Source organism: Galleria mellonella, unplaced genomic scaffold, assembly GCF_026898425.1.
Source record: "Galleria mellonella isolate WM207_F2 unplaced genomic scaffold, CSIRO_AGI_GalMel_v1 utg139, whole genome shotgun sequence".
Lineage (NCBI taxonomy): Eukaryota > Metazoa > Arthropoda > Insecta > Lepidoptera > Pyralidae > Galleria > Galleria mellonella.
In genome coordinates this window covers 4,240,600-4,254,852 of record NW_026441995.1, presented here as the reverse complement: position 1 = coordinate 4,254,852, position 14,253 = coordinate 4,240,600, and the positions used below count along the sequence as shown (strand labels likewise).

The window sequence follows — 14,253 nt, the reverse complement described above, 5'->3', positions numbered from 1 at the left end:
GTTAATGATTGATATTTGAATTTAAAATTTTTAAATTTCTATGAATACAAACTATTAAGCAGTATTAGATCATAAAAATTAAAATATTAACATATAAATAGCATTTTAGTAAATTTGTAAATTAAATCAGTTGTAATGTTCAGAGAGAATAAATGTGATTCATCTGTATTATTTAATGTAAATAGAAATTATTAACGAAAGTTATGTATTTTAAAAATACAGATGTTGCTAATATAAAATAAAAAAGTCTGTTAATTTAAATACTAGATAACTAGTATCTATGGTGTAAGCTCTTCTTAGTTTGAAACTAGATGGAGCTTTGTAATGAGTCCATTGGTTTATTATTATTGAATGAAATATTACAAGAACTAGATTGGTATTAATCATCCAATCTAAAAGTAGTTACACTGATAAAATTTCCTTGAATGTGGTAAATGTTGAAATGTTACAAGGTCAATGTATGGAGTATTGAGCAAGGACAAGTGATGTTTACTGTATGATGTCACTGATTCAACCATTGTGAGGTCAGTTATGGCCCTAATACTGTAGCTACTTAGCTATGTTGTAATGACATATTTGCATCTTATTGGTAAATAATTAATGGACAAGGCAATGTTAGTATCTTGATCGTTTTTAAGAAGTTGTTGTGTGTATACAAACCTTTCATGGTAATTAGTTTCATACAGCATTTTTTCAAACCATCTATTGATTGAGGTCCTCGTACAATAAATTTGTTCAAATACAGTATGTAAGCCAATATTTCTATTATTACTAAATTGATATTTTATGGATTTACTTAAGTAACTTTCAATTCATCTGCAATATTTCATTAGTACTAGAAACTAATTTGATATAAAATTATATTTTGATATAATTTTATTATAATTATTAAACAATTTATGTAGAGAAACATAAGACTAATATATTGCTATGTGCAAATATTTTTTCTTATACAACTTAGAATGACAAACAAGCTGATGGCCAATCTAATGGAAAGTAGTAGATAATTGTCACAGCTAACGTTAAGGACGTCACAGAATACACAAATAAACAGAGTGGTCTAATGTTTTTGTCATTAATCATTATTGATCTTAGCTGATGGACGTAGGACAAGCCTAATAAGCACACTAATCTCCTTGCCTTGACTAAACAATACGGTCAACGCAAGCCCACACATTACAATAACATAATCATTCTTGTTCAATTTATATCTGTTCCTTTTTCCATTGAGAGAAATTTAGAAGATAATTGGGCGTTTTACAATTTATCACCACTATAATAGTTATAATAGGTTTTTATTTACCGCAACGATAATGTGAACACGCACGCACTTTTAATTGCGTTTCCATAACAATTGCGTATATTTTACTCTCTCATTAATTTTATGACGAAAAAATTATAAAACGTCCATTATCCACGATTTTGTACGCGAGGAATTTTAATACTTTAAATCGGAGTTTAAATAGGTAGTAATTTACGACATTCACGGGAAAAAAAATTAAGTAACCTTTATACAATTAGATTTAGACACCCTTTGCGATTAGTATATAGGAGTAGTTTTTAAGTGATACACTAATAAATAAGCACGGATATAATATCCTAAATATTCTTGTAATATATACTTATAAAGTGGAATCATTTAATTATATGTTTATAATGGAATTAAACTCAAAAACTATTAAATCTTTTTTTTTTATAAATTCTTTTAGCTATAGAAAGATTTGTTATCAACGATTATAAAATTCTATCTGTAAATAATTATATATGAATTAATAAATAGACTTTATATACACATATATACATATACATATATATACTCAGTGTTCTTAGGTATACAGGATTTATCTTTATAAAAAAGAAGCTGAACTGACATATTAATATATAACTATAATGTGTTCTGTAGACATATATCGTTATTTTTTAAAATAAGTAGTATAATACATGCGAAGGAAACTCCTCAATGACTTTGATAAAGTAAATGAATCCAGTGACCTTATCACGAAGAACTTAGACTGAAGCGAATATACATTATGCATTGACGTCTGTTGTTTCACCGCTTTGACGGGAAACGCACTCTTTTAACGCCAAAAATGCTGTTACGTTCGTCGAGGTCCTCTTTTGTAATTAAATTTAATTCTTTAATATTTTTTGTTAAATTTCGATTTGTTTTTTAACAGACGATACGCGTGACTTTCATCTTGTATTATCTAATACCTAATAGTATAACGCCTCAAAGTTCAAATTAATTTTGCGTTAATTTGTATGTAAATCGGTTCAGTAATATAGGTCCAAAAGTATAATAAATTGAATAATAATATGAACGTTCGTATTTTTAATATTATAAGGATGATAATCAGTCTTATCACTAGGTCCACGATCCAAGAAAGTTTTTGTTAAGTTCATTAAGACATTACTCGTAGGTTGCCATCTCTCGTCACAGCAAGTTAATGCCTCTGGTGTAGGAAGCCTACTTCCACTTCCATCGTGTCTTCCTATGCCGTCCTTATAATAAAAGAAAAAGTATTATATTTTGTATTTATCTTTCAGACAATTACATCCCACCACAAACAAGACGATACCGGAGCCCATCATCGAGATCGATGATGACGAGGATTCGCCGCCTGCGCACCGCACGCGGCATTCTACGCGGATAGAGAAACAAGTTAAAACATCAGATTACTCTTCCGAGGAAAACACGGATCCGCCTAAAGGACAACAAAAGGAAATATATCAGGTATTTTCCACACATAACATTGTTCTAGTTTCTATTGACTTATCCAATATGGCGCAATTGACATACAAAATGTTTTTGTTTGCGTACAGTATAATGCAGCATTGATTTAGCAATAAGTCATTTAAAATGGTAATTTGAAACGCCCAACTCTCTGTTCTCTCTGAACTTGCTCTAAGGAATTTAATGACTTACTACATAGTTACATAGCCACTAAAAAAATGGAAACTGGCATAAGTTTCCATTCTTTTAGTGACTGATTGCAGTTCTAATAAGCTACAAGAATGTTAACTCGATTCGGTAAATAGAAGCAGAAGCAAGAGTTCTTCATGAGTCATGAATTGGTCATCATATATTCAGAGGCACATGATCGTGTCTTTGTCATGTAATGCAAAATGTTTCTATTTTTTTCGTACCTACTTACATTATTTTAATATTTTAGTATTGCAATAGATAAATAAAACAAAATACTGGTAGAAAATAAATTAGTCACACTGTGATTTAAAACTAGATACTGAGATATCGTGAGAAAATGTATATTACTAATTATTATTTATAGAAATTGAGGCTATGGTTACAAAACGTTTTAGAACCAGTTTGTTGTCTTTCCTCCAACAATGTCACTCTATAATGGGTTCCTTATATGAAGTCCAAAGACGCTTATCTAATCTACATGGTTTATGTGAGATGAACCATAGAAAATATGTACACAAAAGTCTTTGAATGCTACTAGGTTAGGCCACCGTTAGTGAAGCTTTCATAGATGTAATGTGATAGAAAGTGTTAAACTCATTGTTTGGGTAATGTCTCTTTTAAGAATTTGTCAAAGAGAAAGTCTTTTACTAAAGTAACAAAATAATAAAAAAAAATACGACATTACCCCGGACGATGTAAGATTTTAACGATACCACATACATTTATATCTGTTAAGGCATTTAGATGTTACCATGGAATAAAGAAATTTACATAAATATATACATACATCAACTCTGAAAACATTGCACTTTTTTGGGCAGTCTTGTAAAAATTTAATCAACTTAAAGATATACGATCGACCTAGTTGACATTGCGTTAAATAAAATCACTGACCCTCCCTATTAATGCTTGTCAGACGCTCAAGGACTTTTTTAACTTTAAATAAAAATGACATCTACAGCTTTTTTGAAATAAGTGTCTATGTGTTCAAGAAAAAAAAAAAGAATTATTAATTTTCTATATGATAAATATTTAAAAAATATTCGTGTGGTTGGTATGTGTATGTAAATTTCGGATTAGATAACGAACAGGAAGCTGCATAATGCAAACATTCAAGAAAGGTCATTCGATGTATCCTCGGTCTTGAAGAACGAGTTTGTTTTTAAATTGTTCGTTTCATACTTATATTCGTATGAGTTGTGTCGAATGCCGAGTGCGTTTGAGCGCGTAACCCTCAACTAATTTCGCCGTATCAAGGTTACGTTGCAAATTTAGGGTACTAGTACGCACACACACGTAATATAGATATATTACGTGTGTACATATGTATGCATGAATGTGTGTGAGTGTTATTTATGTAGAATTTAATACGTATAGCTTTTTTCTAAAATACTTTGGTATGCGTTCGCAAATTCACTTGAAATCTACCTATATATTATTTTTATTTTCCAGTATAAAAAGTAAACTATTTGATATGTTAATGATAATAACTGGTCAAAGTCAGAAGTCTCGTGCAGATTTTTCGTTATTGTAATTAAATATGGAAAAATAACAAATACTCCACCTACGCTTATTTATTCTCTAATCGTTTAATAATATGATTATTGTAGACGAAATATAGATTCGTAATCTTATTACCTAATAATATTTATTAAATATTTATTTAATAAATAAAAATAATTAATAAATATCTTACTGAGATAACAGATATACTTCAATTCGTAATTGATTTTTATAGTTCAACTTATACATAGTTCAATTTGTTACAGTCTATGAACAATAGACAAAACCAATAAAAATGTATTATGTGGAATAAATTAACTTCTACACAATAGCTGGTGATAACAATAGTACCTAATTTCAGTATATTGAGTCACCTTCACGTTGAAGACGGTCTATTTCATATTAATTAATTATAAACATTGATTGCTGTCTTGCACAAGTACACATACATTTTGCTTCCCCAAAAAGACAGCTAATTTAATTGTGTTAAAATTCGTATTGACTAATAATTTCAAGACGTTTCGTGAGTACATTTTTAAAATATTTAAATTTAGAACGCGGTATTGTTTGTCTATGAGTAGATTTTAGTTTAGAACAAACAGGAGAGTAATAGGAGGACATTTTTTCTGGCTTAGCTCCAATGTCCCCTCGCACCCCAGCGACTGAGCCTGATCAGTCGAATATTTTGTTGCGCAAACTTAAAAAAAAGTTTTGCTGGTCGCTGAGTTAATATTTCGTATCCATTCTGACGTACTTCTCATGGGTACAGAGATAGTTTTTAGAAATTTTAAATTCTAGTACCACTCATTAATATAACGACCACTCATTACTATAACAACATTATTTACTTCATTACTAATTGTATTCATTACTAATCACCTATTATCCATTTAAAGGATATATGTTTGTTTTAAATCGACACATATCATTAGTGTCTTGTTTGAAATCTATCATTAAATATCCATGTGCTTCCTTAGGGGGAATACCAGATTTAAATATGTTTGATGGAAAGGAGTTAAACGTGGTGATTATTTATGATCTTATAAATCTGATGGTAGAATAGTAGACATATTTACCAAGGGTAGCCATTACAGAAATTTAAGTGTATTTTACAATAAACAAAATGTGTTTCATAAAGGCAAAGGCCAAAAAAAGACATATCTTTGAACTCCAGTTATATTATTTATTTTTAAAATCCTCGTGATAAAACACAAATTCCCACAAACGTCAAATTTCACCAGAATGGAAGCACATGGATATTTAATGATAGAGCTTAAACAGGACACTAATGGCATGTGTCGATTCCAAACAAAAATATTTCCTTTAGATGGATAGATAAGACGTTTGTTTAATAAACCAAATAAATGATAGGTTATTAGTGGTCAATTAGTAGTGAAGTAAATGATGTCGTTATAGTAATGAGTGGTCGTTATATTAATGAGTGGTACTGGAGATGGAGATTTCTGAAAGCTATCTCTGTAACCATGAGCGTTATGTCAGAAGGGATGCAAGATATGGACTCGGCGACCACTGTAACTATTCTTTTTAGGTTTACGCGACAAAATATTCGATTGATGAGGCTCAGTAGCTGAGATGAAGGGAGGAGGGTGCATTGGAGATGAGCCAGAAAATATATCCTTTTACTATTCAGGAGTTTGCTCTGTAAAGACAATTCGAAATATAAATTTCAATTTTCACTAAGTACCAACAACCTTTAGAAAGAAAGAAAGAAAGAAAATATGCCGTTTGGAAATATTAAAAATGTTAAAATGTTGTTCTTTTGGACTTTTATGATAGGATGTATGATAAACGAAATGTTAAACTCAATTTATTGGTCCGATTTTGGTATAAACAAAAACACGAAATTGAGTCCGAAATTTCGGAAATTCATTTCATGGTAGACCCGCTGCTCATCTATGAACGTTTGCAACACCAGGCCTTGTCACGTGCGCCTTCGCTATGTGTATATTATATATTAAATCCTTAAATTACACATACTACTGTATGGACTACTTAGCAACAGTTTTATCTATCTTAATTGCATTACAATTGTCAGATCCATAAATATTATCGTTCAACCAATTGAGTTTAACAGATGCCTGCTACCAGTTTCCTGTAGCAAGCATGGTATTTTCAACGGCGCCTTCTCAATTAAGCCTACACGCCTCTATTGTCATTGGATAAAGTTTATAATTGTTTGAAACATCTGCTCTGTATTGATAAAACAAGTTCCTTATAGTAATAGGATCAAATGTTAATGTTTTCTTACTTATATGTCTAAGTGGCTGGTTACTTAACAAAGTACAGAAATATACATATAAGGTACTAGCTTTTACCCGTGACTTCGCGTGATCGGGATATGCTCATTGACCGGAATAAAAAGTAACATATGTCCTCCATCCATCCATCGTTAAGACATTCAGTGGTAGGTAACACATTTATAATATTGGTAAGGATTATATATATATAGATTTATATCTATATATATAAAAATTAATGCCACTTTTCGTTGTAATTTTATAACTCAAGAACGGGCTCACCTATCCAAACCAAATGTTTAAGCTTTGTTCGGACTATTTAGTAGATGATTTATGTGAAGTTTGCACAAAATCGGTCGAGCGGTTCTTCATTTATCACATTTTTTGTAACAAATGAATTCAATAAATGGCGGATTATTTTGTTAATAGGGATTTTTGTGTCAAATTCAAACTTTTTTTTAAGATATTTCACTTTATACGTAGCGAAGTACGTACCGGGCCGCTAGTAGTATATATAACAGCTAAAAAAATAGACAAACCTCCTGATGGGTCTTGCAGGGCTATATTCGATTTAATCTCTTGTAAAATAAAGTCCATAATTACAATAACTTTTAATAAATGCGGGTCAAAATATGAAAACGAATTTCAACTTATAGTCAATGCGCTGTAGAATAGTGCGTGTGACCCCTGACATTTTTACTGAGAATGTTGAACAACACTCTTTTAAGGTAATGTTCTCTCAGTGAAACTGTTTTTTTTTTTATAATAAAGTGCATCCAGTTTTTAAGTTAAGCAGATATTTTTTCATTTTTCAACGTTGTTTTCCTTTGCTTCTTCGAATGACATATCCAGTTTCATAATCTAATAGAATACTCCGTTTATAAAAAATGCTAAGATTTCATCCTGTATAAGACAACACTTAATTGATGTACATAGAAAGGAAGCGTCTTCCAAATATAACGTGAATCAGACTCTCCCGCGGCCCGCGTGGGTTTATTTTTAAATTGCCCATACAACACATATGGGTATTATTATTTCAAGCCATCTGTGGCTTTTCAGTTGTGCGGGGAATATAGTGGAGCGTATTTCTAATCTACAAATATTCATATCATATTTGAACTTCATATTGTTGACCTAATAAGTGATGTGCTTTATTTAGAGACTTCCAAGGAACCAGTGGAGTGAGGTATGTTGCTATGGTGATTGTTGAAAACGCGCAATATGTGGATCAATCGGGAAATTGCACCTAATACGTATTATTGTGTTCGGGACGATGTATTCTCGTTGGTACAAGGTTAGTTTATACATATTGGATCAAGTGTTGAATTTCAAAATTGTTAGTAATAGGTAATTTAAAATTAGAACTAGTCAAATGTACTTAAAGACCTTAAGAATGTTTATTGCGTTTGAAAAAGGAATGTGGCATTCAGAAACATTTGAGTTCAATAAGTACCGTTTCAATATTGGTAGAAATAAGAAGTTTAGATATTTAAATTCTATTCATGCTTAAACCAACATTCTAAAATGAAAACTTGTATGTTATTTTGTATTTTTAGCTATTAATAGCACTTCTTTCTAAATAATATCTGCCTACTTAATCCTGCTACTTCCTATCATAAATTCTTTAAATAATCTAAAGTTCCATCTATATACAGGGTCGTAAAACTTACAAACCACTTAGCGCCCGTTTTTTACTTTCATTGTATCATTATTTAAGTTTTTTTTTTTTTATATATAGATTTGACTACATATATCCATCATAATTAGAAGTAAATGCTTTTAGAAAAGTGTAATATTATTGTTATAATACATACATTATGTGGTCACATTACTTGACTTATATGTAAAACATGGATAATATGATTTTATTTAGGTTTCTAAGTAATTTAAAAATAAGGTTCTTAAAAAATCTGAAACAATTTTGTTCATAATAATTTACACAATACTAAACCTTAACATTTTTCACTTATATTTCTATAAATTTAGTGCACGATCACGTGATCTATTCATATGAAATCCTATATGTTAATATATAATATTTACTATTTTCAATTGAATGCTTTAAGAAATTGCTGAGTTCGGTTGTTTATTTATATTATTGTATTATACAATACGTGTTTGTTGAATTAATTGCAGTGTAATTCCGGCATAGAATAGATTAGCCCTTTCTTTCGTGTGGGTGCCATAAGAGGCGACTAAGGCAATTTAATAGTCGAAGGATGGGCAGCAGCGACCTTTTTAATACATTCTTCTAAGCTTAACTGCGGTTACCAATCCGCCTGCTAAGCGTGGGGACAACTTTCAAAATCTACCTTATGGGGGAGGCCTATGTTCAGCAATGAACAGTCAAGAGCTAATATAATTTAATCTCAACCATTGTTATTAACATTCACAATCGGTACAGTCCACAGTCAATTTATTTGGTCAACTTCCGCGCCCACTGCTCGTTGGATTGTAATACGATTAAGATCACGAAACATGCGATCGAGAATTATGATCGTTCGTTATTACAGCTATATAATTAATTATTTTCACGCAACTATCCTGGCTATGGATAAAATTACACTCTGATGTCCTTGCTTTGTCTGTAGGTCCTGTTTATAAACTATTATTTCTGTGTTATTCAATGCTTACATCCGCTGATACAAAATTCATCATCTATTGGAATAATTATTAATAACTGACAATTTATTTGTTAATTAGCATATTCGATGGTATTTGTTGTCCATTACGCTACTGGATGCAATATGTGAAAAAACCACTCTATAGATTGATTTGAAGAAAATATTAAAATGTGTTCTACCTCTTTTTTTAACTCGGTACCAATGAAGTTATATTTGCTATGATAAAGGAAGACCAACGAGCATTGACGATAGAGACAGAGAGAGAGGATAGAGATTTTTTGCATACAGAGAGAAAAGTGAGTGGGGAGGCCAGGTAAGCGCAGGACCCCTTCTTATGTCCCTAACAATGCTTCATTCTGGTCTGACCGCCGTGCGGATGCGAACTTATTGTTCATCTGTGAAGTTATAACGAAACCCCGTATGGAAAGAGCAGCGCGTCGTTCAATTTCTCTCGAAACTAATTTGAAATTTTTGCCGATCTCAAACAGTTTATGGGGATGATGCTGTGAAGGAAACCGTCCACAAGTGGCTAAAAAAAAATTGATTCAGAGAGGTACCGAGAAAGCGTTCAAGATGACCCACGTTCAGGACGTCCTTCCACTTCACATTCCGACGAAAACGTGGAAAGAATTTATGGGGATATCAGACAGAGAGAGAGAACTGAAGAGCTTAATTTGGGCAAAACCGTGGTCCACGAAATTCTAAGAAACGAACTTCAAATGAAAAAAATTTGCGCCAAGGTCGTTCCGTGAGTTTTTGAGTAAAAATTCCATTACGGTGACCGAACACCCCCCTCCATCATTATTTTGGCCCCGTGTATCTTCTTGTTCCCAAAAACCAAATTGGTACTTAGAGGGGCGGCATTTGGGGGACATTTGAGATAAAAAAAGCTACGACGGGGCAGCTGAGAAACCTACAACCAGAGGACTTTTTCTCACAGTTTGGCACAAGTGCATTATGTCACAGGGGGAGTACTTTGAAGGGGATAAAATTGATTTACCTGAATAATTGTAAAATAAAATTTTTAAAAAACTTTTATACGTACTTTCCGGACAAACCTCGTATCATAGATAATAAATTTAATAAAGAATTTATTAAAATATTGATTAATACCGATCTGGTACAAGTCTACTTGCAATGTATATATTGTTTTTGTTATAAATTATATAATTCTTATATCTTAATTCTTTAAATTGTAGTACTTTTTTTAAATAGTATAACAATTCGTATGATTATAAAGAAACCTGTTTGTTATATGCCAAATTTAAGTAAATTCGGATAACGATTGGAACCGATGTTAAACTTTTAAGAATCGATCCATTTACAAGTGAAGCGTTATTGTTCCATTGAATCGGTCTGTATATTTGATCGAGTCAAATCATAGCACTTGCTAAGTTTAAAGTATGAATCATTACATACAGTAATATGTACAATGATGGTAACGTGTTTGCCTACGTACGTACCATGAAAATCGATTCGAAATTTCGGAGTCGAACGAAACACAAACGAAATGTCAAAATCGTCAAAAATTATGTCAAAATAGTGTACTTTTGGTGGATTGGACTATTTATCGCAGAGTATAGTTAATCAAACGTCATTTTTTGTCTTTAAACTTGATTTTTCTGTGCACGTGTCTTGTCGTAAGTAACAAAGCGTTTGATAAATCAAAAATATTTTTCACGGTAGATCCCCCGATGTTGAGCGTCACGCTCCGTAACGCCATCGTGTTAGAAACTTCAACATTGAGTTTTTGTCGTCTTAACTGTTACTGGTGACTTCATCGCTGACGGTGACCGATGACTCCTGAACGCGTAAACTTGCAATCATCAATATCATGATGTTCCGCTTTTTTTTTTCATAACGATATTTTAGGTTAATTTTTTCGTAGCTATTTTAAATTATGCGTTATTATGTTTAAAAACTATTATTTTTTGGTATAAAAAAAATATTTAACATATTCTCATACATTTACTAGGTTTTTTGCCGTGTGATCCCGGCATAGACCCTTTTCTTTTTCGTGATTGTCATAAGAGGCGAAGAGAGAGAGAACTTAACTAAGAGAACTTAAAGGTTGAGGGATACCCATCCCTAGTAGCGTCCCATTTAAAATACCACCAAAAACCTAACTACTGTTGCCAAACGTGGCAACTATTAGCAAAGCCTCCCTAATATGGAGACCTATTTTCAGCAGTGAACAGTTTCTTTTTCGATGGGTAAAAATGGTATGGTAACCCCGCCTGCGCTAACGGTATACGCTGGCGGAGCACCAGTGAAAAGTGATAGATGAGAATGAAAACAGGCCAGTTACTCCATCATGATGAATTCATCAGGAATTAACCATGACAGTTTCCAGGGAGAACCGCGAGGAGGTCGACCTGGTTGGGTATATTGCTAGCAATGGGATTCTCAGTCTCCATTACTAGCAATCCCTTTTCCCCAGCAGTGAACAATTAGAGGCTGATAACTAGGTTTTCGTTCGTGTGATTAGAAACTTTTCAGTGATAATCACAATATTCTCAATAGTTACTGACACGCCGTGTGATGCTTCACAATGGTTAATATCAGTATAAATTGTTCTTTCAAATTAAGAATTTACTCATAAGTAATCGATAAGAATCCTTACTAATATTATAAATTTGAAAGTGAGTTTGTTTGTTACCTTATAGCACCTTCCAGCTTAACCAATTACTATGAAATTTGGTATATACTGGTGCTATATGGCATGCAGAAGGACGTACGTAAAAATATCTCGGTCTCGCAGACGAAGGCGCAGATAAAAGATAGTTTACTCTGAAAGATAGATTACTTTTTTTTTTAATTAAAATGCTTATTTTTTTTTTGTCACAGAACAAAATAACACTAGTAAGTAGGTACAAAAATACTATAAAATTTTTATTATCTATTATTACATAATTGATAAAGAAATAAAGATAGATATTATCTATACAACTTTATATTTCTACACAGTATAATCATTTCATAGTAAGATAATGTTTGCTGTATATAATAACATTTATTATAGGCTTTTTATTTAGTGTCTGCGTAAATAAATAGGTGACATCGCTTAAGGTGAACTGCAGGACATAATGTTTTTATTCTAGCATAATTAATAAGTAAACTCAAACGTTTCCATTTATCCTGAGTTATATTAATTTAAAACCGTTACGAGTTTTATTGCGTTGCAAATTATGTATCTAAATAATAGAGATGGAATGCGGAAATAAAGTCGAACATGTGATCTAATTGTTGCGTTCGTTTTAAAGGTGAAAATAAGGTTGCGTTTCTTAACATTTATTCTTTTTAAGTTTTAATATTTGCATGCCTAATTATGGCGAAATATGAGGACTTATACTTATTGTAACATCTATACACTTACCATGTTTCTTGTAAATAATTAATAAAAAAAATAAAAAAATGAGAGCTACTTTTGTGGAAAACCAGTTATTTTGATTTAAACTACTGAACCGATTTTGATAAAATTTCTACGGTACCCTTATATAAGTATTGTACATCCTTTTATATAAAAAGAAAAAAATATTTTTATCTAAAAGAATAAGTTATCCAAATCGGTGTATAATTGATGAAATAACAAAAAAAAAATGAAACCTTTTTGAGAATTTCCTTCTTTTTAAGTTCGCTTGATTAAATAACATCAATTTGTCCACAGAACGTAGTGAACAGCCGATATGAACGGGCGGCGACGAGTTCTCATCATTACAGCTTCGCGGATATCAACTTCAGCCCCATAAATACGTCACACAATGTGACCCACGATCGGTAAGAATCTATCTATTTACACGGAAAATTATTCTCTGAATTCTCATACAATTTTCATCTTTCTGCCTTTATTCCTATTATTTGAGGTCGACGTAATTCTATTATACCTATTACAATAATTAGTACAATAATTAGTTCGTTACCCTAAGGTTGTCTTCAAAAAATTACTCTCAGCAATAAGACTGCCTTACTGTACTTATACAATTGTATCGTTATAGTCCCGGCATCGCACGGGTGGACATTTTTACATTTTAAAAAGTGGCCATTAAGGCTGCACACGCGACGGAAGCTTAAAAATGGTATAACTTCTCCCGTTTTCCCAACATTTCCCTTCATTGATCTGCTTCTAATGATCATAGCGTGATGAAAAGTATACTATAACCTGCCCAGGAGTATGAAGAATAATTGTACCAAGTTTCGTTAAAATCCGTCGAGTAGTTTTTGTTGTCTATAACGAACATACAGACAGACAAAAATTTTACTGATTGCATTTTTTGACATCAATATCGATCACTAATTACCCCCTGATAGGTATTTTGGAAATATATTTTATGTACAGAATTGATCTTTCTACAGATTTATTATAAGTATAGATTGTTTTGCTTATTTCCTATATTGTATAATGCAAATCGAGTATTCATCATTTTCCTTCCATACACCTCTATTCGCAGCTATTTACTACGTTTACTCCCATTTTGACAATACCATCTTTCAAACAGTCCATCCATGTCCTTTTAAGTTTTTCTCTATCCTTTTAACCATCCACGTTCATACTTAATACCTTTGTATCAAAATGAAAATATAATATTATTGAAGCGGTTAATACCCGAAAGATTGAAATACTATCTTATGACGTTACGTGAGGAAGTGAGATCGCTAGCTTGGTAAATATGAGTTCTACCTTCTAATCGGCACGCTGTAGTATAGTGCGTGTGACAGGTCACTGAAACCACAAAAAATGGACTAAAACGAAACATTTAATCGTAAGAAAATCTCAATTATAATTATTAGATTGATTTGAAATTCTAAAAATACAATTCTTTAATATCAAAAACTGAGTGCAATATGTCAACTGCCAACCACACCGTACTACAATGCGCAGTATATAATTGCCGTTGATAATGAATTCCACCCATCATAGTTTTTTCTAGATTAACTAGTTTTA

At 31.8% G+C, this 14,253-nt stretch overlaps 1 protein-coding gene across 2 annotated transcripts in view; it reads left to right on the top strand.

The window, feature by feature from the left end:
- Window positions 1-14,253, top strand: part of LOC113510654 (klaroid protein-like) — a 39,521-nt gene that overhangs the window by 2,611 nt on the left and 22,657 nt on the right. Inside the window, exons 2-3 of one of the 2 annotated variants that reach the window (XM_052903590.1) lie at window positions 2,548-2,734; window positions 12,979-13,088. In XM_052903590.1, coding sequence (XP_052759550.1) covers window positions 2,548-2,734; window positions 12,979-13,088 — 297 coding nt within the window. Of the gene's footprint in view, window positions 1-2,547; window positions 2,735-7,903; window positions 7,982-12,978; window positions 13,089-14,253 lie in introns of those variants that run through there. The other variant, XM_052903591.1, reaches the window with a different exon arrangement.